At 56.3% G+C, this 27,843-nt stretch overlaps 2 protein-coding genes across 17 annotated transcripts; both read left to right on the forward strand.

Annotated features, from left to right (window-relative positions):
* The first annotated feature begins 417 nt into the window (after nucleotides 1-417).
* Nucleotides 418-12,206, forward strand: LAMB2 (laminin subunit beta 2). Of its 2 annotated transcripts, XM_046670559.1 has the most exons (33): nucleotides 418-536; nucleotides 624-709; nucleotides 827-999; nucleotides 1,091-1,226; nucleotides 1,308-1,381; nucleotides 1,784-1,972; nucleotides 2,065-2,128; nucleotides 2,362-2,564; nucleotides 2,653-2,773; nucleotides 3,111-3,299; nucleotides 3,500-3,679; nucleotides 3,848-3,960; nucleotides 4,235-4,314; nucleotides 4,404-4,536; nucleotides 4,733-4,891; nucleotides 4,969-5,096; nucleotides 6,871-7,003; nucleotides 7,191-7,383; nucleotides 7,463-7,606; nucleotides 7,832-8,063; nucleotides 8,147-8,310; nucleotides 8,392-8,616; nucleotides 8,705-8,922; nucleotides 9,021-9,117; nucleotides 9,207-9,579; nucleotides 9,677-9,861; nucleotides 9,935-10,176; nucleotides 10,255-10,603; nucleotides 10,935-11,142; nucleotides 11,220-11,361; nucleotides 11,444-11,620; nucleotides 11,712-11,871; nucleotides 11,957-12,206. In XM_046670559.1, the coding sequence occupies exons 1-33, from the start codon at nucleotides 433-435 to the stop codon at nucleotides 12,091-12,093; spliced, it is 5,511 nt and encodes a 1,836-aa protein (XP_046526515.1). In that variant the 5' UTR covers nucleotides 418-432; the 3' UTR covers nucleotides 12,094-12,206. The 2 variants fall into 2 exon arrangements, with proteins under 2 accessions (XP_046526515.1, XP_046526526.1); XM_046670570.1 differs by lacking the exons at nucleotides 418-536; nucleotides 827-999.
* A 189-nt stretch (nucleotides 12,207-12,395) lies between these two features.
* USP19 (ubiquitin specific peptidase 19) lies at nucleotides 12,396-25,215 on the forward strand. Of its 15 annotated transcripts, XM_046665196.1 has the most exons (29): nucleotides 12,396-12,550; nucleotides 13,998-14,260; nucleotides 14,522-14,560; nucleotides 14,731-14,859; nucleotides 14,946-15,079; nucleotides 15,153-15,455; nucleotides 15,571-15,730; nucleotides 15,915-16,071; nucleotides 16,171-16,242; nucleotides 16,357-16,472; nucleotides 16,573-16,793; nucleotides 16,878-17,073; nucleotides 17,157-17,290; nucleotides 17,400-17,558; nucleotides 17,643-17,753; nucleotides 18,255-18,365; nucleotides 18,447-18,548; nucleotides 19,312-19,452; nucleotides 19,545-19,663; nucleotides 21,227-21,364; nucleotides 21,463-21,776; nucleotides 21,885-21,995; nucleotides 22,084-22,300; nucleotides 22,384-22,536; nucleotides 22,637-22,797; nucleotides 22,879-23,057; nucleotides 23,447-23,500; nucleotides 24,078-24,326; nucleotides 24,728-24,854. In XM_046665196.1, exons 2-28 carry the CDS (start codon nucleotides 14,134-14,136, stop codon nucleotides 24,303-24,305), a joined length of 4,086 nt encoding a protein of 1,361 aa, XP_046521152.1. In that variant the 5' UTR covers nucleotides 12,396-12,550; nucleotides 13,998-14,133; the 3' UTR covers nucleotides 24,306-24,326; nucleotides 24,728-24,854. The 15 variants fall into 15 exon arrangements, with proteins under 15 accessions (XP_046521152.1, XP_046521157.1, XP_046521155.1 ...); XM_046665201.1 differs by lacking the exon at nucleotides 24,728-24,854 and having other exon boundaries at nucleotides 21,463-21,752; nucleotides 24,078-24,710; XM_046665199.1 differs by lacking the exon at nucleotides 24,728-24,854 and having other exon boundaries at nucleotides 16,579-16,793; nucleotides 24,078-24,710.
* Nucleotides 25,216-27,843: the final 2,628 nt, after the last annotated feature.

Here is a 27,843-nt window from a genome sequence, read left to right on the forward strand (position 1 = left end):
CCGTCGTCTGTCCTAAGGCTTCCTACATCCCTGAATAGGGAAGCTTGATGCCCCTGTGTGCCCCCTCCCACCTCCATGCTGATGCCTGGGACTGAACAGCCTAGTTGATGGTGACTTCCACAGCACCCACAACGCTGGGGAGAAAGGCTAGGTTCCATGGGCCTTTGGAGGTCCCAAAGATCAGACTCCTCTCCTTTGCTCATGCCATGCTCCCCACTTGATGCTCCCCCTGAAAATGATGGCCTAAAGCCGCAAACCCTCTACCTTCCCCTGGCTCTCCACAGGTCTAGGCACGGGGGCATAATAAAGATTTGCAGGTGAGCCGGCGTGTGTCTGGTTTCTAGAGTGAAGATCATTTCCAGAGAGGTGGGGAGGACTTCTGCACAGTGTTGCGTTCCTGCCTGAGATCCGCTCCATGGTTTCCTTCCTGCCATGCTTCCCAACTTTGCTCTAAGTCGCTGGACTCTGCTAGTGGAGGGACCGCCCAACGGACAGAGGGCAGAGTGGGGAATCAGCCAAGAACCCACACGGGCAGGGTCAGCACAGGACCCCCTGGACAGAGGTGGGTGGGCGCAGGCCCCAGACCTCTCATCCCCCCTCATCCTAATTCTCTTCCTCTTCAGGATGGAGCGGGCCTCAGGGGAACGAGGGAGGGACTGGCGGGGACAGCCTGCGCCCTGGGAGCTACGACTGGGCCTGCTGCTGAGCGGTGAGAGGGCCTAATGAAGGCCTGGGGGTTGCGGGATGTGATGGTGGGTCCTAGGGTAGCTGCCCCTGGTTCTACCGGGTGGGAGTGCAGCAGAACCAGCTGACCCACTGTTCCCAGTGCTGGCCACCGCCCTGGCCCAGGCTCTGGCCCCGGATGTGCCAGGCTGTTCGCGGGGAAGCTGCTACCCCGCCACAGGTGACCTGCTGGTGGGCCGAGCTGACAGACTGACCGCCTCATCCACCTGTGGTTTGCATGGCCCCCAGCCCTACTGCATCGTCAGTCACCTGCAGGTGCGGCTGGGGGTGGGGGTGGGCTCTGGGTCATGGTGGGGCTGGCACTGGCTGAGACACTGACCCTGACCCTCATCCTGACCCAACCCAGGACGAAAAGAAGTGCTTTCTGTGTGATTCCCGGCGCCCCTTCTCTGCTCGAGACAACCCAAACAGCCATCGCATCCAGAATGTAGTTACCAGCTTCGCACCACAGCGCAGAGCAGCCTGGTGGCAGTCAGAGAATGGTGAGGCTGTGGGTGGGGCATGGGGTGATCAGGGCTGCCCACCAGTAGCCTCAAGTCCCTGACCTCTGACTCCTGCTCCAGGTGTCCCCGTGGTCACCATCCAGCTGGACTTGGAGGCTGAGTTCCATTTCACGCACCTCATTATGACTTTCAAGGTACCCGCATGTCTGGGAGCCTGCTTGAATCACCCTGCTAGGCTCCCCATTGCCCCTGAACAGAGTCCCAGCTCCTCAGCCCAGCCTCCCTGAGCTCATATGCTATGCTCTGGCCGCATGAGAGGCTCCTTCATCTCCCACTCCTTCCGTTGCTTTCCGCCTCCAAGCCTTTGCACATGTTGCCCCAATCCTGGGCTGGGTCAGGCGCTGCCTCCCTGGGCCTCATGACCCCTGAGCTTCCCCAGTAGAGGTGGCTACCCTTCCCTGATCATTGCTTGGCTCCCACTGGTCACCCCCACCTGTCCATTAGCTGTTTGAGGGCAGCCCCCTACTGGGGCTCTTGGTGAGCCCTGGCTAGACTTGGGTCCTGGTGCCTGCTGATTAGCCATGCCCCTCACTCAGACATTTCGGCCTGCTGCCATGCTGGTGGAGCGCTCAGCAGACTTTGGACGCACCTGGCATGTGTACCGATATTTCTCCTATGACTGTGGGGCTGACTTCCCAGGAGTTCCACTGGCCCCCCCACGGCACTGGGATGACGTAGTTTGTGAGTCCCGCTACTCAGAGATTGAGCCATCCACTGAAGGCGAGGTGAGGGCTGGGATCTGGGCTTGGGGCGGAAAGCGGGGAATGATGGGACTGAGGCAGGGTCCAGTGTCTCTAATGACTCCATGCATCTCCAGGTCATCTATCGTGTGCTGGACCCTGCCATCCCTATCCCAGACCCCTACAGTTCACGGATCCAGAGTGAGTATTCCACCCTTTGAGCTTGGCGGAGTCCCAGCATCCAGCTGATGACTATTTGGGGCCTCAGTAGCTATTTTGGGTGCTTCCTGGGGCAGGTGCCAAGTCCAATTTAGCTCGTATTGCAGTAGACAGGAGGTCTCCCAAGGTGACCTTGGCAGCTGCAGCCCCTGGGTGGCATGGGGCAGCAAGAACCTGCCTGGCCAGCTGGCCCCCAACCCTTTCCCCCTACTTAGACCTGCTGAAGATCACCAACCTACGGGTGAACCTGACACGGCTACACACGCTGGGGGACAACCTGCTTGACCCACGACGGGAGATCCGTGAGAAGTACTATTATGCCCTCTACGAGCTGGTTGTGCGTGGCAACTGCTTCTGCTACGGACATGCCTCACAGTGTGCACCCGCCCCAGGAGCACCAGCCCACGCTGAGGGCATGGTGAGGGGCTTCAAATGGCAGGAGTAGGGCTGGGGGCAGGGGCAGGCATGGCTGGACATGCTGACCACTTGCCTGCCCACACTTCTAGGTTCATGGGGCCTGCATCTGCAAACACAACACTCGTGGCCTCAACTGTGAGCAGTGTCAGGATTTCTATCATGATTTGCCCTGGCATCCAGCCGAGGATGGCCACAGTCATGCCTGCAGAAGTGAGTGACACCCTGGTCCCATAGTCCCAGAACTCTGCAGCCTGGCTGTGGCCTTGGTAGAACCTAGAGCTGGCTGGCCAAGCCCCTAACACTCAGGCTGTGTCCAAAGGGAATCCAGGACTTGATGCCTCTGGGAACCCTTCAACCTTCCTCTACAATCTGCTCTGGGTAGGGACCTAGTATGATGCTGAAGCCTTAAAGTCCCTGAGCCCCCACCCACAAATTCTGGCCTGTGGTAGAGACCACCTAAGGTGGCACTGGGGCCCCCTACACCCCTTATCCTCAGGACATGGTGCCTAAAGTGGCGTTTGCCCTGCCCTTGCCCCTCTCCCCCAAGAGTGTGAGTGCCATGGGCATGCCCACAGCTGCCACTTCGACATGGCCATATACCTGGCATCTGGCAATGTGAGTGGAGGTGTGTGTGATGGATGTCAGCACAACACAGCTGGGCGCCACTGTGAGCTCTGCCGACCCTTCTTCTACCGTGACCCAACCAAGGATCTGCGGGACCCGGCCGTGTGCCGCTGTAAGGCTGGGATTGGGCATGGGAGAGGGAAGGCTGGGCCTGGGGTAGCAGCTGGGAGCCAGATTGCTGGCCAAGTTGCAGGGATTTAGGATGGGAGGTGTAGGTTGGAGCCAGAATGGGAATCCATGGTGGGGGCTTGAGAGATGACTGGTGCTGGGCTAGTTGGGGTGGGGTGACCCTGTACTTCTTTTTGCCCTCAGCTTGTGATTGTGACCCCATGGGTTCCCAAGACGGTGGTCGCTGTGATCCCCATGATGATCCTCCACTGGGGCTGGTTTCGGGCCAGTGTCGCTGCAAAGAACATGTGGTGGGCTCTCGCTGCCAACAATGCCGTGATGGCTTCTTTGGGCTCAGTGCCAGTGACCCTGTAGGCTGCCGGCGTATGTGCTTCCTGACCTAACTCCTGTGCTGACCTCGTACTCTTTTTTTTTTTTAAATTATTTTATTGAGGTCATATTGGCTTATAACCTGACCTCTTACTCTTGACCCAACTGAAGATGGGCACTGCCACAGCTCCCCAAAGTGCTAATGGGTCTCCTTCCCTGCAGGGTGTCAGTGTGATGCACGGGGTACAGTGCCTGGGGGCACCCCTTGTGACCCCAACAGTGGAACCTGTTTCTGCAAGCGTCTAGTGACTGGACATGGCTGTAACCGCTGCCTGGTACGAATGGAGGGGGCTGGGGTTCTGGGATCCTACACTTATCCTCAGAGCCCAGGGACAGGGGGTGGTGTCCATGCTCCAGTGGGTGGGTGCTGAGAACTTAGGGTCCAGTCCTGGCTGAGAGGCCTCAGGTCTGGGAGGCCGAGGGTGAGAACCGGTGGTCTAAGGGCCATGTTTTCACTAAGGGGTGGTAGAAACTGAGAACCATCATTGGATTCCCTGCTGGGTGGCAAGGAGGTCTGTTTCCGGCCCCCAGCAACCTCCTTTCCCCTAGCCTGGCCACTGGGGCCTGAGCCACGACCTGCTCGGCTGCCGTCCGTGTGACTGCGACGTGGGTGGTGCCTTGGATCCCCAGTGAGTGCTGTATAGGGGGCCCCAGAAGGGATGGGAAAAGATCTTGGGCAGGATAGGGGGTCCTTCTTGAGTAACTATGCACTTTCCAGGTGCAATGAGGCAACAGGTCAGTGCCGCTGCCGCCAGCACATGGTAGGGCGACGCTGTGAGCAGGTGCAGCCTGGCTACTTCCGGCCCTTCCTTGACCACCTAACTTGGGAGGCTGAGGATGTTCAAGGGCAGGTAGGGGGGCAGTGTTGGAGGCCAGGGCACGGGTGTGACTATGCCTAGAGAGGCAGGGTTATAGGAGGTGCCTTGCATGTGGGAGTGTCTGGCCTTGGGCAAGGCCTCAGTTGGAGAGCTGGGGTTTGGGGACAGGCTGTGGCAGAAAAGGCAGCGCCTTGTCTGAGCCCCAACCCCTGGCCACGTTGCCTCCCAGGTGCTTGATGTGGTGGAGCGCCTGGTGATCCCTGGGGGAGCGCCATCTTGGACAGGCCTGGGCTTTGTTAGGCTGCGGGAAGGCCAAGCACTGGAGTTCCTGGTGGCCTCTGTGCCAAGAGCCATGGACTACGACCTGCTGCTGCGCTTGGAGCCCCAGGTCAGAACCTGTGACACCTAACCCAGAGCTGAACCTCTGGGTGTGGGAGCATTTTCTCCATCATCCTATTACCCCAGGTCCCTGAGCAATGGGCAGAGATGGAACTGACTGTGCAGCGCCCAGGGCCTGTGTCTGCCCACAGCCTGTGTGGGCATGTGCTGCCCAAGGATGACTACATCCCTGGGACCCTGCAATCAGACACCAGGTGAGGGCACTAATGGTAGCACCCACAATGGTAGGGGAATGTGGGTCAACCCTAAGGTCCCTGCAGGGCACTTGGAAGACCCTACTACTCATTCATTTTTTCCTTCCTTTAAGGGCCTTCTCCTGAGTGCTGTTTGCAGGTGCTCTTGGTCATGGCACTGGTCAGAGGAAGGAATTGCACAGAAAAAGCCCTGCTCTCTTAGGGGTCTAAGTTCTGGAGACCAAGGCAGGAATTAATAGGAAACCATCCAGCGTCACTATAGGGAGTGCCCATGGAGGGAAGGGAGGGAATCAGAGCACTCTCAGAAGGGATGTGACTGGTCTGATTAGTGTTTGATTACATTTTGGGTAGTATTTGTTTTATATGTCTTTGTTTATCATTTTACTTCTTTTTTAGCTTTTCATCATGTAAATCTTCAAACATACACAGAAATAGAGAGAATAGCATAATGAACTTGGCTGTACCCATTACAGACATTTTGCTAACTGTGACTTGTGTTTAACAAAGATCCTTCTAGTCGCTAAGTGGAGAGTAGACTTAAAGGGGCCAAGGTGGAAGCTGGAAGATCTGCTGGAGGCTATTGAGTTGGCTGAGTGATAGTGGGTTGGACTGAGGTGTAGCAATAGAGGTGGTGAGAAGAGAGAGGTTCCAGAGGGTTCTAGTGGTCGAGCTAATGGCCTAGATATATAGAAAAGTGAGAGAAAGTGGAAAGGTGACTAGGGTTTTTGGCTGCGGCATCGGGATGGGAGTGGGGCTCTACTGAGATGGAGACATAGGGAGGAGCAGTTCTGAGATGCTTAGACATTGGGGAGAAGGCCAGTGGGTGGTTGGATTTCTGTGTCTGGAATTACTGGGAGGGCTCAAGTTGGACATATAAATTTGGGACTTGTCACTAAAGAGGTGGGTCTAGATGAAATGACCAGAGAAAGGAAGGAGGACCAGAACCAAGCTTCAGGGTGCTCCAGCGTTAAAGGCCAGTAGAGGAGGAGGAGCTGGGGGGTGGGGAAAATCAGGAGTGTAGACAGGGTCCCAGAAGCTAAGAGAAGAGTGTCTCAGGAAGGAAGGTGCACTGATCTCATTGCATGCTGCTGAATGCTGGAGCAGATAAGAATATAGAATTTTCTGCTCGGTTTGGCTATATGGAGGTCATTGGTGACTTTGGCACCAGTTGGCTCTAGGACATGTTGGGGAAGTTCCACTGGAGTGGGAGGCTAGAGAGTGAAGGCAGTGACTACAGTCAAATTTTAGGAATTTGTTAGGCAGGAGAGCAAAGACAAGGCAGTAGCTAGGAAGAGACTTAAAGGACTAAGGGAAGAATTTCTTTTTGGGGGGGTAAAAGAATCCTAGTATGGTTTTGCAGGCTGATGGGAATGACCTAGGAGAGAGGGAGAGATGGGGAAGGTGATGCAGTCTTGGGGAAGAGGAGCAGAGGTTGGAGGTTGAAGGTCGAGGTTGGAGGAAGTGTGAAGAAGTCGTTGAAGAAAAATTGGCAAGTATTTGTGCCAAGTAAATGTTGTGGGGTTGCAAGGTTGTATGGAGTGTTTTCAGTGAGACTGAACTACTTAGGTGTATGATTTCAGTTAGGCATGTTTATGGGAATCTTCTGTACAGATTCTCTGTCAGGTTGTTTAGCTGTCTGTTGGCCTGGCCCAGTCCAGCCCTAGTCTCTTTCTTGGCCGATGGTTTGGTTGCTATGTGTGGTGAGTGGAGGAAGCCCAGAATGATGAGTATGGGGATCTTGGATAACCCCCATACCTGTCCTCACCTCCCCCAGGTACATGGTGCTTCCCAGACCTGTCTGCCTTGAGCCTGGCAACTCCTACAAGCTGCATCTGAAGCTGGTGCGAACAGGAGGAAGTGCCCAGCCTGATACCCCCTACTCTGGACCCAGCCTGCTCATTGACTCGGTGAACAGCCCCCTCTCCCCACAGCAACCAAGGTGGCAGGGCCTGTGGGATGGGATCTGTAATGGTGGCTGGATAGGAGGGGTCTGTGACAGAAGAGGCAGGCCCATGACACTGCTAAGCTAAGAACTCTGGCAGTGCCAATATGGTCCTGAGTCTGAACCTCACTCTTCCTTGCTCATCTCTTCAGCTGGTGCTGCTGCCCCGTGTTCTTGTGCTGGAGATGTTTAGTGCGGGTGATGCTGCTGCCCTAGAGCGCCGTGCCACCTTTGAACGCTACCGCTGCCATGAGGAGGGTCTGCTGCCCAGCAAGACTCTTCCCTCTGAGGCCTGTGCTCCGCTCCTCATCAGCCTGTCCACCCTGCTCTACAACGGTGCTCTGCGTGAGTGTCTGTGATGTGGGTTGGTGGAGCAGAGGTGTGGAGGCCTAGGCTGACTTGGCCATATCCCCGCTCTCCACAGCCTGTCAGTGTGACCCCCAGGGCTCACTGAGTTCTGAGTGCAACCCCCATGGTGGCCAGTGCCTGTGCAAACCTGCAGTGGTTGGGCGCCGCTGTGACCTCTGTGCCCCTGGCTACTATGGCTTTGGCCCCACAGGCTGTCAAGGTATTTTCCTGTCCCTTCTTCCCTCTGATTCTTCTCCTTCCTCCTCACTAATGTTCTCCCTCCTCCCTTGGTTCTGCTTTTTCTTTCCTTTAACTCTGTGTTGGACCCTATACTCTCAGCCCTGGGTCACTTGAAGTTTTCTTCCATTCCCTGACCTTCCTACCCTGATCTCACACAGATTCCCCTCAAACCCCCTCCCTGGCTCAGCCTCTGCTTTGTCCCCAGCCTGCCAATGCAGCCCTGAAGGGGCGCTCAGCAGCCTGTGTGAAGGGACCAGTGGGCAATGCCCCTGCCGACCTGGTGCCTTTGGGCTTCGCTGCGACCGCTGCCAGCGTGGCCAGTGGGGATTCCCTAGCTGCCAGCCATGTGTCTGTAATGGGCATGCAGACGAATGTGACACCCACACAGGCACTTGCCTAGGCTGCCGTGATCACACAGGGGGTGAGCACTGTGAAAGGTGAGCTTGGAGCAGCTATGAGTGGGTTGGTGGGTGGGCAGCTTGCTCAGGGATGACACATCTCTTCCTGCCACTCCCTGCAGGTGTATTGCTGGCTTCTATGGGGACCCTCGGCTGCCATATGGGGGCCAGTGCCGGCCCTGTCCCTGCCCTGAAGGCCCCGGGAGCCGGCAGCACTTTGCCACTTCTTGCCATCAGGATGGGTACTCCCAGCAGATCGTGTGCCACTGCAGGGCAGGCTACACAGGTAAGTGGGTAAGGTGCAGGTATGGGATCAGGGTGGGGCAGCTGGGCTGAGCACTCACGCCTTCCTCCTGACTGTGGGCAGGGCTACGGTGTGAAGCTTGTGCCCCTGGCCACTTTGGGGACCCATCAAGGCCAGGTGGCCGGTGCCAACCATGTGAGTGCAGTGGGAACATTGACCCCATGGACCCTGATGCCTGTGACCCCCACACGGGGCAATGCCTGCGCTGCTTACACCACACAGAGGGGCCACACTGTGCCCATTGCAAGCCTGGCTTCCATGGGCAGGCTGCCCGGCAGAGCTGTCACCGTGAGTGTGGGTATGGGAGGGGAAGGCTGGAGTGGGGCTCCATTGCTCTGGCTCCCCTTGATTGGTGTGCTCATCTTGGCTGGCACAGGCTGTACCTGCAACCTGCTGGGCACAGATCCCCAACAGTGCCCATCCACTGACCGATGCAACTGTGACCCAAGCAGTGGGCAGTGCCCTTGCCTCCCCAATGTCCAGGGCCCTAGCTGTGACCGCTGTGCCCCCAACTTCTGGAACCTTGCCAGTGGCCATGGCTGCCAGCCCTGTGCCTGCCACCCAAGCCGAGCCAGAGGCCCCACCTGCAATGAGGTATGGAATCCTCCTGTGGATCCCCTTGGTGGATGGGGCCCACCGTCTGCCTTAAGCCTCTGATTGAGGCTCTGACCTTTGTCCTGTTTCCACTCCAGTTCACAGGGCAGTGCCACTGCCGTGCTGGCTTTGGTGGGCGAACCTGTTCTGAGTGCCAAGAGCTCCACTGGGGAGACCCTGGGTTGCAGTGCCGTGGTGAGGGGGTCAGCAGAGTCAGGGTGGATGCGACACTTCCCAGGATGCTCCGCTGGCACCCTAACTCTGTGGTCTGTCCTTTCTTGCAGCCTGTGATTGTGACCCTCGTGGAATAGACACACCTCAGTGTCACCGCTCCACAGGTCACTGTAGCTGCCGCCCAGGCGTGTCTGGTGTGCGCTGTGACCAGTGTGCCCGTGGCTTCTCAGGTGTCTTTCCTGCCTGCCACCCCTGCCATGCATGCTTCGGGGACTGGGACCGTGTGGTACAGGACTTGGCTGCCCGTACACGGCGCCTGGAGCAGCGGGCACAGGAGCTGCAGCAGACGGGTGTGCTGGGTGCCTTTGAGAGAAGCTTCTGGCACATGCAAGAGAAGCTGGGCACTGTGCAGGGGATTGTGGGTGCCCGCAACACCTCGGCTGCCTCCACTGCGCAGCTTCTGGAGGCCACAGAGGAGTTGCGGTGAGGATGGGCCTGAGGGTACATGGTGGGATGGGGCACAGGCCCAATGGATCAGGGCTGAAACCTCTATCAACACCTCACCCCCTCACTGGTGCAGGCGTGAAATTGGGGAGGCCACTGAGCACCTGACCCAGCTGGAGGCAGAGCTAACAGATGTGCAGGATGAGAACTTCAATGCCAACCATGCACTAAGCAGTCTGGAGAGAGATGGGCTTGCACTTAATCTTACACTGCGGCAGCTGGATCAGCATCTGGACCTGCTCAAACATTCAAACTTCCTGGGTGAGTTGTTGGCTGACTAGGCAGTTGGAACAGGGTTGATCTTCAGCTGACTGCCTGCCTCTGCCCAACTTAGGTGCCTATGACAGCATCCGCCATGCCCACAGCCTGTCTGCAGAGGCAGAACGTCGTGCCAACACATCGGCCCTGACAGTGCCCAGCCCCGTGAGCAACTCAGCAGGCATTCGGCACAGGACAGAAGTGCTGATGGGTGCCCAGAGAGAGGACTTCAACCGCAAATACATGGCCAACCAGCAGGCATTGGGCAAGCTCTCTGCCCGTACCCACACCCTGAGCCTGACAAACATCAATGAACTGGTGAGGCACAAGCACGGGATGGGACATGTGGGTGTGGCTGTTCCTTCATAGGGTCCTGACTTGTTCTGTGTGTGACAGGTATGTGGGCCCCCAGGGGATGCACCCTGTGCTACAAGCCCTTGTGGGGGTGCCGGCTGTCGGGACGAGGATGGGCAGCCCCGCTGCGGGGGCCTCAGCTGCAACGGGGCAGCCGCCATGGCAGACCTGGCACTGGGTCGGGCCCGGCACACACAGGCAGAGCTGCAGCGGGCACTGGCAGAAGGTGGTGGCATCCTTAGCCAGGTGGCTGAGACCCGTCGGCAGGCAGGCGAGGCACAGCAGCAGGCCCAGGCGGCCCTGGATAAGGCTAATGCTTCCAGGGGACAGGTGGAGCAGGCCAACCAGGAACTGCGGGAACTTATCCAGAGTGTGAAGGACTTCCTCAGCCGTGAGCCTACCGTGTGGCCCAGGCCATGTGGTTGTTTCCCCTGTGTCTGTGTTCATACTTGTGTCCCTGGGTTCCTACTTGGGTCAGGGCCTGCATTGGACCTGTGTTTATGACCCCATGTCTGGTCCCTGAGCATTGCCCCTATGTGGTCCCCAAGTCTGTGACCCTGAGTCTGTGCCCCATGTATAGTTCCTTTCCTTGTGGTTACATCCTTATGCTTATTAGCAAACCCATATTCCATGTGTGGTCCCTGAGTCCATACCCCAAGGTTGTGTCCCCATGCCCATGGTGAAGAATCTGTGTCCCTAAGCCCTTGTCTGTGTCCCCATAGAGGAGGGGGCTGATCCCGATAGCATTGAGATGGTGGCCACAAGAGTACTAGAGCTCTCCATCCCAGCATCACCTGAGCAGATCCAGCACCTGGCAGGCGCAATTGCAGAGCGGGTCCGGAGTCTGGCGGATGTGGACACGATCTTGGCGCGTACTGTGGGAGATGTGCGTCGGGCAGAGCAGCTACTGCAGGATGCACGTCGGGCACGGTCTGACCCTGACCCTAGGCCCCATCCTTGACACCTGGTCCTGATACTTGCAGGCCCTGATTTCCTCTCTTCCCCAGGAGCCGGGCTGAGGGTGAGAAACAGAAGGCAGAGACAGTACAGGCGGCACTGGAAGAGGCCCAGCGGGCACAAGGTGCTGCTCAGGGTGCCATCCAGGGGGCAGTGGTTGACACACAGGACACGGAGCAGACCCTGCACCAGGTGAGATCCCTCTGGGACATCAGTGGGGCAATGTTATGGGCATGCCCCATAGACCTGTTTAACCTTGGCCCACCCATGGCAGGTACAGGAGAGGATGGCAGGTGCAGAGCAGGCACTGAGTTCTGCAGGTGAGCGGGCTCAGCAATTGGATGGTCTTTTGGAGGCTCTCAAATTGAAACGAGCAGGGAATAGCCTGGCAGCCTCTAGCGCTGAAGAGACAGCAGGCAGTGCCCAGGGTCGTGCCCGAGAGGCTGAGCAGGTGGGTTGAGGCATAGCCAGCTGGAGGGGGTTGGGGGAGCTGAGCCTCCGCTGGGTGACCTCTACATCCTGACTGCCCTCTACATCCGCAGCTGCTGCAGGGTCCACTAGGCGACCAGTATCAGACAGTGAGGGCCCTGGCTGAGCGCAAGGCCCAGGGTGTGCTGGCTGCGCAGGCGCGGGCAGAGCAACTGAGGGATGAGGCTCGGGGCTTGTTGCAGGCCGCTCAGGACAAACTGCAGCGGCTGCAAGGTGAGGATCCAGGTGGGTGGGCGCCAGAGATGTGGGATGTGGAATGTGGGAGTGGGGCCCTTTAACGGAGACCTACTCCTCTTAGAGCTGGAGGGCACTTATGAGGAGAATGAGCGGGCGCTGGAGGGCAAAGCGGCCCAGCTGGATGGACTGGAGGCCAGAATGCGCAGCGTGCTTCAAGCCATCAACTTGCAAGTCCAGATCTACAACACCTGCCAGTGACCCCTGCCCAAGGCCTAACCTAGTCCCCAGCCCCGCCCCGCACGCGTTACTGCCTATGCATGGAACAGTTCCCAGGCTGGCAAAGTCCCCAATAAACCGGTGTGAACCCCTAAGGTGGTCTCTCGACTCCTGATTTGGGGGGGGCGGAGCGTCTGGGAAAACCTCGAGGGGCCACGAAGAGAGTTCCGGCAAGGCCAAGACACCGGAGCCCCGCCTCCTCCGTTCGGACCCGCCCCGGAGCCACTTGCCCGCTCCCGCCGGAAGTGCGTCACCCGCTCGGCGCTCAGCCATCCGTGTCTGTAACTAGAAGTCGAAACAAAACAAGCGGCTGAGGCGGTGGCGGCGGCGCCGGGACGGGGGAGGGGCGCGCCGGAACCGGAACCGACCTGACGCCGGAACCGGAACCGAGAGCGGGTTGCCAGGGCCCGAAGAGGGCTGGTGGCAGCGGCCTCGCTCGGTGAGTGGTACTGGCATCTATTCGCCTGTCCGCCCGGAGCGGGGAGGCCGCGACGCGGGCCCAGAGTGGCCTGTTCAAGGTCACGGGCCGTGCCAGCCTCGACCCTTCAAGCCCCGAGGCGTGTCGCGCCCACCGATGCAGGCGGGGCCGTTACGCTACGCCCGAGGCCAGCCTCCCGCCTCGGAGAGGGCTGGCGGCGATTGAGGGCGGCTTCCTGCAGGAGGTGGTGGCGCGCCCAAGGTTCAGAGGCTGGAGCTGGGTCGCATCCTGGCAGGGGCGCTGGTCTGTGGTCAGTAACCCCGCGCGGCAGTATTAGGCCGGTCTAGATGTCCCGGGAAGATGAGGGAGGGACGCGAACTGCGACCTTAGATGGGGCCTGGGTGCAAAGAGGCGGAGGGTGTCCGCCCCTCAGCTCTGGACCTGTAGTCATTAAAGATCCAGCTCACCAGTCCCACATCTGACCCATAGAAGGATATCTCCATGCCGCCCCCGCTCGACACACACCCCCCCCTGGGGAACGCAGACTAGTCGCTCTCTGTCCTGCTACTGTCTCAGGCCAAGTCCGTGGGTTCATCCCGACCCTTATCTCAGTTTTGAGACCTTTATTTTGGATGGAGAAACAGCCCAGAATCCACTGGTGCATCTGTGGGAAACTGGGTTGAGGGTCTCTGGCGCAGAGCTGATGATGTGTGTTTCGGTCTCAAACTGGATGTCCTCCCTGCCTTGGCTCTTGCACAGGGTTGCTGCTGAAAGGGTAATATGACATCTGGATACCCTTTTTGCCCCAGCTTTCGCAGGCCTCTCTCTGGGACAGCAGCTGGAGAGAGGAATCTCTCTTGAGATGTAGGAAATAAAACCAAGCAGGTTTTATTGCATGGGAGCAGATTCAGAGGAGGATGGGAGCTGATAGGCGGCAGATGGGGCACCTTAACCCCAGTACCTTGTCTGGGCAGTGGTAGCACCTGGGCCGGGCCTGTTTTCAGCCACAGAGCCTGGTCCTCCTGCTGCTTGATTGTCTCCTCCTTTCCTGTCTTCCTCCTCCGCCTCCTGCTTCTCGGGTGGTGACTAAGCAGCCTGTGAGAGTGAAGGAAAAGTGAGCACTCTGCACAGAGCGCCACTCCTGCGGGCTGGAGCCATGGCTCCTTTCCAGATTGGTGGAGGAGCCTGGTCCCAGGCCATGGCTGCCTTGACCTGGCACCTCCTTAGTGAGGCTTACATCTTTGTGAGTCTGTATGGCAGGCATCTAGGAGGCTCGATCAGAAATGGGTGCTGCTACTTGCATTATTTATTCCCCCTTCAAAATAGTCTGAGAGTGTCCAGGCTACATTAGGTGGTGGAGAGATATTGCCCTGTAGGGTTAGGAGTATCCCCCATTGCCAAGCCCTGGCTGGTAACCAAGGAACAAATTGTTGGGCCTTGGTAGTGATCACTGGTCCCTTCTTGTTAGGTTGTTGGTTCTTTGCTGGAGAATTTGACCACAGAGAGTTGCCAAGATAGCTGGGCCAGGAAGAAAGCGCCGTAGCCCTGACCCAGACGCCGTTGCCGATCCCGGGGCATTCTGGCTGTCGACCAAGAGGCTCAAGATGTCTGGCGGGGCCAGTGCCACAGGCCCAAGGAGAGGGCCTCCAGGACTGGAGGAGGCCACCAGTAAGAAGAAGCAGAAGGATCGAGCAAACCAGGAGAGCAAGAATGGAGATCCTAGGAGAGGTGGTAGTGGCCTTCCCAGACTACTTATGACCTTTCTCTCCTCCCTTCCTGTTGAACGTATAGATTGGGGTTGGAAATGAATTTTTTGCTGTTCCTTCTGTCCTGGTCTGATGCTGAGAGAAAGACCCATGTCAGGCTTTGTAGAGCCTCAGCTTTGAGGTCTGGGTACTTGGCTGAGATCCTGAAGATGGTGCTGGGTGGGGTGGTGGCGTCTTGAAGGTTGCCTCCCCATCATCATTTCCCTGTTCTTTCCTTTGTTGTCAGGGTCAGCGTCCACTCCTCGGGAGGAGCAGACCAAAGAGGGTAAGTAATGAACAGGCATTTTGTGTGGTAGAGTGCTAGGGGAGAGGAAGGGGCACTGGGGTGTAGAACTCATCTGGAGCAGTCCTGTTAGGTCTGGGTTTCTGGTACCTACTTATCCCCATCTGAAGTTCATGGAGATGCTCACAATCTCTTTGGCACTCCCCCTACAGAGTTGTTGCTCGATTGGAGGCAGAGTGCAGATGAAGTGATTGTCAAGCTGCGTGTGGGAGCGGGTCCCTTGCGGCTAGAGGAGGTAGATGCTGCTTTCACAGACACAGACTGTGTGGTGCGGCTTCCAGGTGCGCCCATCTGCCCTGAGCCCAGGAGTATATTTGAATTCTCTGATATCCCCCACCCCAGCTTATTGTTCCCACTCTGTCTCCAGGTGGTCGGCAGTGGGGTGGTGTTTTCTACGCTGAGATAGAAAGTTCTTGCACCAAAGTACAGGCCCGCAAAGGTGGTCTCCTGCAGCTGGCGCTGCCCAAGAAGGTGCCTCTGCTCACATGGCCCTCTCTCCTGGTAAGTTCCAGAGCAGGGTAGGGTAGGGATACTCAGTGTAGTTGACAGTGCTTGACTGCTGTATCTTTGGCAGAAGAAACCTCTAGGGACCCAGGAGTTGGTGTCAGAGCTGCGGTGCCAGGAGAATGGGCAGGAGCCATCTCCCATTGCCCTGGAGCCAGGCCCTGAGCCCCGCCGGGCTAAGCAGGAGGCCCGGAACCAGAAGCGGGCCCAGGGCCGTGGTGAGGTAGGCGCGGGGGCTGGCCCTGGGGCCCAGGCAGGGCCCAGTGCCAAGAGGGCTGTGCATCTCCGCAGAGGACCAGAAGGGGAGGGGTCCAGAGATGGTCCTGGACCCCAAGGCGATGCCCCCTCCTTCCTGGCTGAGCCGGCCCCCCAGGTGAGAGTGTAGTATCTGTGTAGGAGTTGGGAGATGGGGGGAAGGGTGTGGATTACAGTGGGGGGCCACCTGCCAGACCCAGGGCTGATCCTGCCCACGATCTCGTCATAAATAGGCTGAAGCTGAGGAACAGCTCCGGGTACCACCACTGAACCCCCAGACCTGCCTCCTGGGCTCAGAGGAGAATCTAGCACTTTTGGCAGGAGAGAAGGCTGTATCCCTCAGGAATGACCCAGTTTCCACCGGCGTGGCCCGGAGCAGAGACCCTGAGAAAGGTGACCGTTCCAAAGAAGAGATGGCAGTGGCAGCAGATGCTGCAGCCTTGGTGGATGGTAAAAGTGGGGCTGACAGGGCAGGCAGAGCCCGGGGTTGTGTTGCAAGGTTGGTTGATAGGTAGGGAGTAGAACAGCAACAGGCTGAAACCTCTTGGAGTGTCACTGAGCTGTGGTCTCAATGTAGAGCCCGAGTCCATGGTGAACCTGGCATTTGTCAAGAATGACTCGTATGAGAAGGGGCCAGACTCAGTGGTGGTGCATGTGTACGTGAAGGAAATCCGCAGGGACACTTCTCGAGTGCTTTTCCGCGAACAGGACTTCACGCTTATTTTCCAGACCAGGTGGGTGAGTGGGCAGGAGACGGGGCAGACCGTGTGCTTCAGGCAGGACAGTGTGTCTCATGCTCTTCCTCCTGCCATGCCCCTGCTCTGCCTCTGCAGAGATGGAAACTTCCTGAGACTGCACCCAGGCTGTGGGCCCCCCACCATCTTCCGTTGGCAGGTGAAGCTCAGGTGGGTGGTGCCCAGCCCAGCCACTGTGCCCCCAACCCTGGGCTCCATCTCCCTGGCCTGTCTTAGTCTGACATCTACTCCACCTGAGTTTCTGAGTTCAGTCTTTTCCTGCAGGAACCTGATTGAGCCAGAGCAGTGCACCTTCTGCTTCACAGCCTCTCGCATTGATATCTGCCTCCGTAAGCGGCAGAGTCAGCGCTGGGGGGGCCTGGAGGCTCCAGCTGCACGAGGTCTGCACACGAGCTCCCTTCATTGCCCAGCCCACGTGACTGGACCCCCACCCCTGCCGCATGCTGCTAACCACCAGCCCCCTCATTCCCCCTTTTTAAGGTGCAGTGGGTGGTGCAAAGGTTGCCGTGCCGACAGGCCCAACTCCTCTGGATTCAACCCCACCGGGAGGTGCTCCCCACCCCCTGACAGGCCAGGAGGAAACCCGGGCTGTGGAGAAGGAGAAACCCAAGTCTCGCTCTGAGGACACAGGGCTGGATGGTGTGGCAGCCCGCACCCCCATGGAGCATGTAGCCCCAAAGCCAGAGCCACACCTGGCCTCGGTGAGAATCTTGGGGTGGAGAGGGCCAAGGTTGGAGGCTGGAGAGCCTCAGAGCTGCCCTTTCATGCCCTGCTTGCTCCCACAGCCCAAGCCCACATGTATGGTGCCTCCAATGCCCCATAGCCCTGTGAGTGGAGATAGTGTAGAGGAAGAGGAAGAGGAAGAGAAGAAGGTGTGTTTGCCGGGTTTCACTGGCCTTGTCAATCTAGGCAATACCTGCTTCATGAACAGTGTCATTCAGTCTCTGTCTAATACTCGGGAGCTCCGGGACTTCTTCCATGGTGAGAGCAGGGTCTGGAGCCCGGGGCCATGGGCATAGGGGATGCCTTCCCTTGCTCACACCTCTACTTGGCTGTTGTCCTAGACCGCTCCTTTGAGGCTGAGATCAACTACAACAACCCTCTTGGAACTGGTGGGCGTCTGGCCATTGGCTTTGCCGTGCTGCTCCGGGCACTGTGGAAGGGCACCCACCATGCCTTCCAGCCTTCCAAGTTGAAGGTGATCTGTGGCCACTCCCACCTTTGGCTGGAGAGGGTGGGGAGGGCCAGCCAGCTGGGTGCACAGTGGGTGCTGGGGCTCCCTCCTCATACCTTGCCCCTGCATCCAGGCCATTGTGGCGAGCAAAGCCAGCCAGTTCACAGGCTATGCACAGCATGATGCCCAGGAGTTCATGGCTTTCCTGCTGGATGGGCTGCACGAGGACCTGAACCGCATTCAGAACAAGCCCTACACGGAGACCGTGGACTCAGATGGGCGGCCTGATGAGGTCAGGGTTTGGGGCGGGGGCTGGCCTGTCTCATGCACATCCTAGTTCCCAGGTCTCTTCAATCCTCACCACTCTCCCCCTCAGGTGGTGGCTGAGGAAGCATGGCAGCGGCACAAGATGAGGAATGACTCTTTCATCGTGGACCTATTTCAGGGCCAGTATAAGTCGAAGCTGGTGTGCCCTGTGTGTGCCAAGGTGTGACGGGTTCCCCCAGAGAGAGACCCGCTAGCTTGGCCTAGCTAGTCTGGTCAAATTTAAGTCAGAGGCATGTGCATCTTTAGGTGCTACAGGGCAAGGCTTGGGCAAAGAAGCTGACAGGGAGGCTTAGGCTCCTATGTGGGTTGCAGAAGTCAGGTTGGGTAGGCTTCCTGGCTGAGGTAAAAGTGATGTTTCAGCTCAAAGACAGCTGTATGGTGGGGCAAGGGTACAGGTAAGATTGGAAAGGCACATGGAGTACAAGTGAAGGGCACATTGGTGAAGTGGCTAGGCTAAGCAGGACCTCCCGTACCAGCGAGACTGATTGTTCTCTCCTGGTGGCCCTCCTTTGGTCTATGTAGTGTTCTCAACTCTGAGAGTCTTCTGGTTGGCTGTGAGGCCCTGAGAGCCATTTGAGGGCCTGGATTGGGTGCTCTGGCCATGAGCATTCTGCCTTGCCACTCCCTGTGCAGTCACCCATTGCCACCTGTGCATCCTCAGGTCTCCATCACTTTTGACCCATTTCTGTACCTACCGGTGCCCTTGCCACAGAAGCAAAAGGTTCTCCCTGTCTTCTATTTTGCCCGGGAGCCCCACAGCAAGCCCATCAAGGTAAGGAGTAAGCATCTATTTCTGGGCTATCCCAGACACTGTGGTCCACCTCCTCCATGGACTCTACTCTTGTCACCACAGTTCCTAGTGAGCATCAGCAAGGAGAACTCCAGTGCAAGTGAAGTGTTGGACTCTATCTCTCAGAGTGTCCACGTGAAGCCTGAGAACCTGCGTCTGACTGAGGTGTGTCTGTTCTTCCCCAAGCTCTTATGCACATGGACACATGTAATCACAGCTTGCAGACATGCATGTACAGTCATTGGTATCTGAAAGTGATGTTTCATGTTTCACATGAATGCTCATGTGATTGCATAAAAACAGGTGGTGTGCTATTGGTTGGGGCATGGTTGAAACCAGGCATTTGGGCTGTGCAACAGAGGTGCCCTCAGTTCCCAGTCATCATAAGGGTTTAATCCCCCTTTTGGTGGTGGCCCCCAACTGTTTTTCCCTCTTCGAACAAGGAGCTTGAGCTGCAGGACTATCCTTCCACTAGCTATGGTGGTTCTTCCCTCCTGCTGCTCCCTCATATTATCCCAGATCTGTGTGCTGGTCTTCCCCAAAGGTTCCTAGCTTCCAGCCTGGCAGTGCCCTTTCCCTCAGGATAGAAGTGGGGAGGATCCTCCTTGAATGTGACCCCTCCATGAAAACTGTTGCCATCTCAGCAGGGCCCCACTAGTTGATAGCAGGATAGAGGCCCTCAGTGTGGAGAGCTGGTGCGGTTGATACCTCCCCCGCTCCTGGTCTTTCAGGCTCTGATGCACTAGGCTTGTTATTCCATTGGGCACTGAGGCTGGTGCCAGCAGAGACAAATGCTTTTTTGGGGCCACAATCCCCACCCCTACCCCGATAGACCCAATATCAGGGCCAAGCCTTCTCCTTGTGCTCTGGGGCAGGGTTAGGGAAAAGGCTTGTCCTTACATAGGATTTGTCTGTTCTCTGTCCCCAGGTGATTAAGAATCGCTTCCACCGTGTGTTCTTGCCCTCCCACTCACTGGACACTGTGTCCCCATCTGATGTGCTCCTCTGCTTTGAGCTCCTATCCCCAGAGTTGGCTAAGGAGCGGGTGGTGGTGCTAGAGGTGCAGCAGGTGAGTGGGGGCCAACCTCATGGCACATGGCTCTGCTTGGGGGTGGCATTCTTACCTGGCCTAGCCTTGCTGAGCCAGACAACTCACCCTAGCGCCCCCAGGTGCCCAGCATCCCCATCTCCAAGTGTGCAGCCTGCCAGCGGAAGCAGCAGTCAGAGGATGAGAAGCTGAAGCGCTGTACCCGGTGTTACCGCGTGGGCTACTGCAACCAGTGAGGAGCCCCCTGGTCTCCCCCATACCTCTTCTCCATCTCCCACTTGCCACCCTACCTCCCTTCCACGTAAAGGCACATATGTTTTTGTTTTTGTTTTTGTTTTAATTAAGATTATGATAGTTAACAACCTTGTGAAATTACCATTGTACATCATTATTAGTCATGTTATGGGTACACCACTTCACCCCTAGTGCCCTCCCCCTACCCCCCCTTTCCCCTGGTGACCACTGATCAGTTCTCTTTGTCTATTTCTTAACTACCACCTATGAGTGAAGTCATACAGAGTTCGTCTTTCTCTGTCTGGCTTATTTCACTCAACATAATACCCTCAAGGTCTGTCCATGTTGTTGTGAATGGGACGACTTTGTCCTTTTTTATGGCTGAGTAGTATTCCATTGTATATATATACCATATCTTCTTTATCCAATCATCAGTTGCTGGGCACTTAGGTTGGTTCCATGACTTGGCTATTGTGAATAATGCTGCAATGAACATAGGGGTGCATGGGACTTTTGGAATTGCTGATTTCAGGTTCTTAGGATAGATACCCAGTAGTGGGATGACTGGGTCATAAGGTATTTCTATTTTTAACTTTCTGAGGAATCTCCATACTGTTTTCCATAGTGGCTGCACCAGTTTGCATTCCCACCAACAGTGTATGAGGGTTCCTTTTTCTCCACAGCCTCTCCAACATGTGTCACTCTTGGTTTTGGATATTTTTGCCATTCTAACAGATGTAAGGTGATATCTTAGTGTAGTTTTGATTTGCATTTCCCTGATGATTAGTGATGATGAGCATCTTTTCATGTGTCTATTGGCCATCCTTGTATCTTCTTTAGAGAAATGTCTGTTCATGTCCCCTGCCCATTTTGTGATTAGGTTGTTTGATTTTTTGTTGTTGAGCTGTGTGAGTTCTTTATATATTATGGAGATTAACTCTTTGTCGGATAAATAGCTTGTAAATATTTTTTCCCAATTAGTCGGCTGTTTTTTTGTTTCAATGCTGTTTTCCCTTGCCTTGAAGAAGCTCTTTAGTCTGCTGAAGTCCCATTTGTTTATTCTTTCTATTGTTTCCCTCGTCTGAGGGGTTATGGTGTCTGAAAAGATTCTTTTGAAGCTGATGTCAAAGAGAGTACTGCCTATATTCTCTTCTAGAAGACTTATTGTTTCAGGCCTAATCTTTAGGTCTTTGATCCATTTTGAGTTTATTTTAGTGAATGGTGAAAAAGAATGGTCGATTTTCATTCTTTTACCTGTGGCTGTCCAGTTTTCCCAGCACCATTTGTTGAAGAGACTTTCTTTTCTCCATTGTAGGCCCTCAGCTCCTTTGTCGAAGATTAGCTGTCCATAGATGTGTGGTTTTATTTCTGGGCTTTCAATTCTGTTCCATTGATCTGGAAGGCACATATGTTTTAAGCTTTTGATCTGCTGTCCCACTCTGTCAGACTCTGGGGGAGGCAGGGCTGGCATACCCAGTTCCCAGGGCCAGAGGTTAGACCCCAATGTAGAGTCATAGGAGGTTGGACTAAAGTCCTATTCTTACCTCCTGCTTTCCTCAAGGCTCTGCCAGAAAACTCATTGGCCTGATCACAAGGGCCTCTGCCGTCCTGAGAACATTGGCTACCCATTCCTTGTCAGTGTACCTGCCTCACGCCTCACTTATGCCCGTCTTGCTCAGCTGCTAGAGGGCTATGCCCGGTAAGTACCCAGTGGTTGGATTAGAGTTAGGGTAGGTGGGGGGCAGACGTGCCTGATGGACTTGTTGAGATTCTTACTTGGCTTACTCCTATTGCCAGGTTCTCTGTGAGTGTATTCCAGCCACCCTTCCAGCCTGGCCGCATGGCCTTGGAGTCTCAGGGCCCTGGTTGCACCACACTGCTCTCCACTAGCTCCCTGGAGGCTGGAGACAGTGAGAGGGACCCCGTTCAGCTGCCTGAGCTCCAGTTGGTGACCCCTGTGGCTGAGGGGGACACAGGGGTCCCCCGGGCATGGGCAGCCCCTGACCGGGGCCCTGTGCCCAGCATGAGTGGAGTTTCTTCCGAGATGCTGGCCAGTGGGCCCGTTGAAGTTGGCTCCTTGCCTGCTGGTGAGAGGGTATCCCGGCCTGAAGGTAATAAGAGTCCGGTGAAAGGCTCTGGAGCTGGGGTAGGGGAGGTTGGAGGAAGCTTGTTTAGGCCCTGGTAGGCAGGGGAGCTCTGATTATCATGTTCTCTCACAGCTGCTGTGCCTGGGTACCAACACCCTAGTGAAGCAATGAATGCCCACACGCCCCAGTTCTTTATCTATAAAATTGATGCGTCCAACCGAGAGCAGCGGCTAGAAGACAAAGGTGTCTGAGGCTGTGGGTGGAAGCCATGGGATGGGTTGGATTGGCTGCTCTCAACAGCTGCATGACTTCTCTCCCTGCCCATCTCCAGGAGATACGCCATTAGAGCTGGGTGATGACTGCAGCCTGGCTCTAGTCTGGCGGAACAATGAACGCCTGCAGGAGTTCGTATTGGTGGCCTCCAAGGAGCTGGAATGTGCTGAGGATCCAGGCTCTGCTGGTGAGGCTGCCCGCGCTGGCCACTTCACTCTGGACCAGTGCCTGAACCTCTTCACGCGGCCTGAGGTGCTGGCACCTGAGGAAGCTTGGTGAGGACAGGACAACAGGTAGGTAGTGGGGCAGGGTGGAGTAGAGATCTACTGGTCTTGACCCCACCTCTGTCCTGCCTCAGGTACTGCCCACAGTGTAAACAACACCGCGAGGCCTCCAAGCAGCTATTGCTGTGGCGCCTGCCAAATGTGCTCATCGTGCAGCTGAAGCGCTTCTCCTTTCGTAGTTTCATATGGCGTGACAAGATCAATGACTTGGTGGAGTTCCCTGTTCGGTGAGCAATGGGCATAGTGACTGTAGGCAAAGCATGGGGGCCAAGGTAGGCATCTTGGACACCCAGTGACTGTTTTACCTCTCTCTGGCTGGGACCACAGGAACCTGGACCTGAGTAAGTTCTGCATTGGTCAGAAAGAGGAGCAGCTACCCAGCTATGACCTCTATGCTGTCATCAACCATTATGGAGGCATGATTGGTGGCCACTACACCGCCTGTGCACGCTTGCCCAATGATCGCAGCAGCCAGCGCAGCGACGTGGGTGAGGGCACACTCAGCCAGCAAGATAGGTGGTAGGGGTGGTGGTGCAGGTTATGTTCACACTCTTCTCACCTCACTATAGGCTGGCGCTTGTTTGATGACAGCACGGTGACAACAGTAGATGAGAGCCAGGTTGTGACGCGTTATGCCTATGTCCTCTTCTACCGTCGGCGGAACTCTCCTGTGGAGAGGCCCGCCCGGGCAGGTCACTCTGAGCACCACCCAGACCTAGGCCCTGCAGCCGAAGCTGCTGCCAGCCAGGTGAGGCATCGAGGAGGCTTTGCAGACTAGTGGGCCCGATTCACAGATGGGAGGGTGTGGGACACAGCTTTCTCTCTTCCAGCCATAGGCTCCTGGAGCCTTGGGACTCATGAGAGTTGCAGACAGGGTTCCCTTATGACAAAGGCTTAGTCAGAGAGATCCCCATGTTACAGGAACACTTACAAAGGTGCATGTATACCAACATGCTGCCGTTGGCATGCACATAAGCATCTACTTGGCACAGGCCAAGCAGCTGCTCCAAACCTCACTCGGTACGGTGCCATGAACAGACTGTACCTAACGCTCTCCAGCTTTCCTCTGCACATTCCCCCCATGCCAGTCCACAGACCCTCACTTGTGATCGTCCCTGTGTTCTGATGTGCACTCAGGTCAGGGCCTATTCAGGCTGTCCACGGCCTAGGGTGGCCGTCACCCTCTCTGAGGTGAGCATTTGTCCCTGCCAAGCCTTTGGGGTCTTCTATCTCTTTTACTGACATGGGGTGCCATAGGTCTGGTTGGTGGGTACAGCTGCATCTCTTTTCTGGACTGGCCTCCTCCTTGCTGTCCTCTCCTCCCTTGAGCCCTCTGGGCTCAGACTTACAGAAATCCCTGCAGAAGACAGTGGTCAGGATCTGGATGTGGGTGGGAGGGAGCCAGGAGATTACTCTGAGTTTGGCAGCTCTATCCTCCATGAGTCAGTCCCCTCTGTGGGAGGCCTGGGCAAAAAAACTGACTAGCTAACCTCCTACCCCTCCATGGGAAGCTGCATGTTGATTGGGAAGCTTCTTGAGGAGGCCAAAATGCTTTTTAGATTTGCCCACCCTGGTGCTCTCAGTCTAGACAACCCTGCAAATGGCCCACTTGTCCCCTGCCTTCCTACCTCCCTGTTGCTTGATCTGGGACTTAGGGGGTTAGCTCCATTCACCTTGGGTGGGACTGTCATGGCCACGGGTCTCAGGGACACTGGGTTCCCCATCCCCCCCACCCCTGGGTGCTGATGGCCGTTTCCACACACCATAGGCTTCCCGGATTTGGCAGGAGCTGGAGGCCGAGGAGGAGCCAGTACCTGAGGGGCCTGCGCCCCTGGGTCCCTGGGGGCCCCAAGACTGGGTGGGCCCCCCGCCACGTGGCCCTACCACACCAGACGAGGGCTGCCTCCGGTACTTTGTTCTGGGCACCGTGGCAGCTTTGGTGGCCCTCGTGCTCAACGTGTTCTATCCTCTGGTATCCCAGAGTCGCTGGAGATGAGCTCACCTGCAGGCAGCTGCTGTGAGGCCACCTGCCTGCCTGCCAGGCCATGCCTGCGTCTGTGGTGGGGACCACTCTGGGCTTGGGTCTCAGTATGTGCATCTGGGAGGAGAGGGTGGGGACTGTGGCTCCTGCAGGGGCAGAACATCCTAGGGTGGGTATCCGTCCAGCTGTCTGTCCGTTTGTCCTGCTGCTCTGACCCTTGGCTTGGGGCTTAGCCCTGCCTAAGCAGCTTCCTGTATTTAAAGTGTTAATAAAGCGAGACTGTTCAGGCCCAATCTCGTCTCTCTGTCTCAACGCCGCTGCTATCTGCGCCTGCCCTGGGGCCCTCCCTTGGGTGCCGGGGCTCCAAGCCAGCACCCCCGGGATGCCAGGCGGCATACTGGGCAGCCCCCAACCCCTGTCCTCATATTCTGTTGCAGGGACTAGGCCCTGGCCAGGCCCCCGAGGTGGCCCCCACGCGGACAGCCCCTGAACGCTTCGCCCCCCCTGTGGACCGCCCAGCCCCCACCTACAGCAACATGGAGGAGGTCGATTAGCAGGTCCCTGGCAGGTGGGGGGACTGGGTTTCGGGGATCCCCTACAGAGGGTCAGCTGTTTGCTGCTTCTCCTTTTCTAACCCAGAGGACACTGGCTTCATCAATGGAGAATTGTGGGGTGTGATTTGATGGTGGGAACCTCATAGGTTGGGACCTCTTGTCAACTTGACCCTCCCAACCAGTGGGTCTTGGCTTCTCCAGCCACCCCCAGTTCCGCGTGATTTGATTCTCAGTTGTATCTTCAATTCTTTCTGACTCGCATTATAAACCTTATAATTTTATTCTACAAATTGTAATTTTTTTTTTTTTGCATTTTGGAAGTGATTGCTGCTGTTTAAATATATTTTAAAAATAAATGATAAATAAGCAGACTTAGTGACTATGATGTACCAGGTGCTGCAGCTGCCTTCCTTCCCTGTCATCTGGGGGGGGGGGGGCGGTGTGTGTGTGTTCATTCAAGGAGAAATGGTGGGGTCCCAACTCAGGCACTGTGGGTCATGAAGCCCCTAGTGCCCTCAGGCCTCTCTCAGGCCTGCCTGCTGCCCTTTGATTCCACTGGTGTTGGGTGATTTATTGGCAATGATTTAATTGCCAAGTTGGGTACCGGTGCTGGTACACTGCTGGAGGGCTTGCTAGGCATGGGCTACAATAGGATCATGCTGGACCTTCACTGTGTGCAGCCCAAGTATCTGGCCACCAGTGGTCTGCATGTGCTGGATGCACTGATCACAGGGCTCTATCGGCCCCAACTGCAGCCCTGCTGCTGCTGAGGTCCCACATGGAGGCAGCTGTAGTTGGCATCACTCTCAATACCTCACACCCAAGGAGTGAAGGAGTAACCCATGAGGCTCCAGAAGCTTTCAGCCAGACAGCAGGTCAGGGGGACTTTTTGGGGAACAGGAGGTACTGGGGGAATATCTTCCTCCTCTCCTCAGGTCTTTCTTTGCTGTGGTTTGAGCACCATCTGGATCCCTCAGGGGAGAACAGAGCAGGAAATAAACTGCTGTGGGGAAGGAGATCTTGCTCCAAAAGGAGGACAGGCAGAGAGGACCAGAGATAATCTTGGCTGACTTCCTATGGGAGGGAGGGTGTGGGGTCCTGCCTGGCCTATTCTCTTAGGAGTCCCTGAGACCTTGGCTTCTAGCAACTGCCCCAGGCTGTTCACCCACAGTGGGTTTTCAGGCTTGTCCCAGCCTCAGAGCCTTGTGACCTTGTACACACATATTGCAATGGCAAATCTTGAGAGAAGCCTCCTTGTCTCTCCTCATGGATGACGTTGCCTCTTCCTGTCTGCAATTGCTTGGGGGTAGGGGTGGGAGTTTCCAGCTGGAGGGAGATGTTCAGATAAGCCAGAAAGAACATAAGGCAGGCAGAGGTGGGGGCAGGGTCCTTGCAGCCCTGTAAGTCCATCCCCACTCCCAAGCCTGTGGGGCCAGTTTTATAAGCAGCTCAGCACATGGGCCCTGATACTACCTCTCAGCCTCGACTGGAGTTAGGGGTGGGGGTGAGCAGAGATTTCCTGGAGAAAGCTAGCCCTGTGACCAATGTTGGCTTTTTCCTATGGGGACAACAGCACAAGGGCCATGTAGGGTTGCTGGCTGTGGAGAAGGGCCTGAAGAGCTGGGTGTGAGACCCTGCAGAAATGATTCAATTGCCAAGTTGGATGCTGGTGCTGGCATACTGCTGGAGGGCTTGCTAGGCATGGGCTGCAATGGGATCATGCTGGGCCTTCCCTGTGTGCAGTCCCAAGTGTCTGGCCACCAGTGGTCTGCATGTGCTGGATGCATTGATCAAGGGCTCTGTCTGCCCCAACTGCAGCCCTGCTGCTGCTGAGCCTGCCACATTACCCTTCTGTGGCATCTGCACAAGGCTGCTGTGGCTACCAACACTGTGGCCTCTACTGCCTCTGTGCTCACTGTCAGCCTATGGCACAGGCACTTGTCCGTAGGCCTGGCTGCTGCATGCTGCTTCTTCCCAAGCCACAGCTGGGCCTTGCTGGCTGGGAAGGTTGGCTGTCTTTTCTCTGGTCATCTTTCTCTTGATTTTCCTGGAAGTAGTGCCAGGGGTTATGCAAGCAAGCCAGCCCCCCAGGCAGGGTCCATACAACCTAATGGTTCTGTTCTATGCAAGTCATAGGGCTTCAGAGGACTGGCTGAGCTGCCACTTCCACTTGTGGCATTCTCAGCAGCACTAGTGGGGCTATGCCTCATCTTGTGACATGAAGCCACAGGGTCCACAGGGTAGGTACCATTAGAGAACCAGCCCTGACCTCATTGAGAGGGCCATCACCAGACCTGCAAGAGTCAGTGATGGTGGTGATGGTGCTGTAATGAATCCTTCGGTGGCATCAGGTACAGAGGAGATGGGCGGTGGCAGGCACTCTGCTCATCATAGGCACCTTTGCGATGGGCTAGACACCTGCAGCTGTGGACTCAGCACAGGGTCGGTGTGGTTGTGGCTCTGCTTCTTGGTGCCTGTTTATGGCACCACTGCACTGCATCCCCTGCACAATGCTTGCACCTGGCCTTGGCCAGGCTGGCATCAGGCTGGGACCAAGGGGCCACGAAGAGGTGGGAAGCCCCAAGAAAAACTAGATCTGAATACTGATGCAGTGTGTGTCCCTGGGTGAAATCTGGCATGTGGTCATCATATGTAGGCCCAGAAATGGAACTTGGTCATTAGTGGGATATGGCCACAAAGCAGCACACAGAATATGGATACAGACTGCAGTCTGGATCCTGCCCAGTCCTTGAAGGTCCAGGTCCAAGAGCCCAAGTTCCACTCCCAAATTTGGGGATTTTCTCACCATCCCACCACCAGCAGCTCCAGTTCCACAAAGAAAATAGTTTGTACATTCTCTTTTAGCCTGATGACTCCCAGCAGGTCCTGGAAGTACAGTGAGAGACTTGGGAAATCCCAAAGCACCGTGGCTATCATCATGAAGATTCTATCTCCTCTGCCTCACCCAGTCCCAACTTCAATAAAATATCCTGTCAAAA

The sequence above is a fragment of the Equus quagga genome, chromosome 1, assembly GCF_021613505.1.
Source record: "Equus quagga isolate Etosha38 chromosome 1, UCLA_HA_Equagga_1.0, whole genome shotgun sequence".
NCBI lineage: Eukaryota > Metazoa > Chordata > Mammalia > Perissodactyla > Equidae > Equus > Equus quagga.

Bases quoted from the DNA above. Each gene is read 5' to 3' on its own strand.
- USP19 (XM_046665196.1), top strand. From the start codon at position 14,134: ATGTCTGGCGGGGCCAGTGCCACAGGCCCAAGGAGAGGGCCTCCAGGA. The intron at 14,261-14,521 runs GTAGTGGCCTTC...CTTTGTTGTCAG, and splicing joins TGGAGATCCTAGGAGAGGTG to GGTCAGCGTCCACTCCTCGG. The intron at 16,243-16,356 runs GTGGGTGGTGCC...CTTTTCCTGCAG, and splicing joins CGTTGGCAGGTGAAGCTCAG to GAACCTGATTGAGCCAGAGC.
- LAMB2 (XM_046670559.1), top strand. From the start codon at position 433: ATGCTTCCCAACTTTGCTCTAAGTCGCTGGACTCTGCTAGTGGAGGGA. The intron at 537-623 runs GTCAGCACAGGA...CTTCCTCTTCAG, and splicing joins CAAGAACCCACACGGGCAGG to GATGGAGCGGGCCTCAGGGG. The intron at 1,227-1,307 runs GTGAGGCTGTGG...CTCCTGCTCCAG, and splicing joins CTGGTGGCAGTCAGAGAATG to GTGTCCCCGTGGTCACCATC.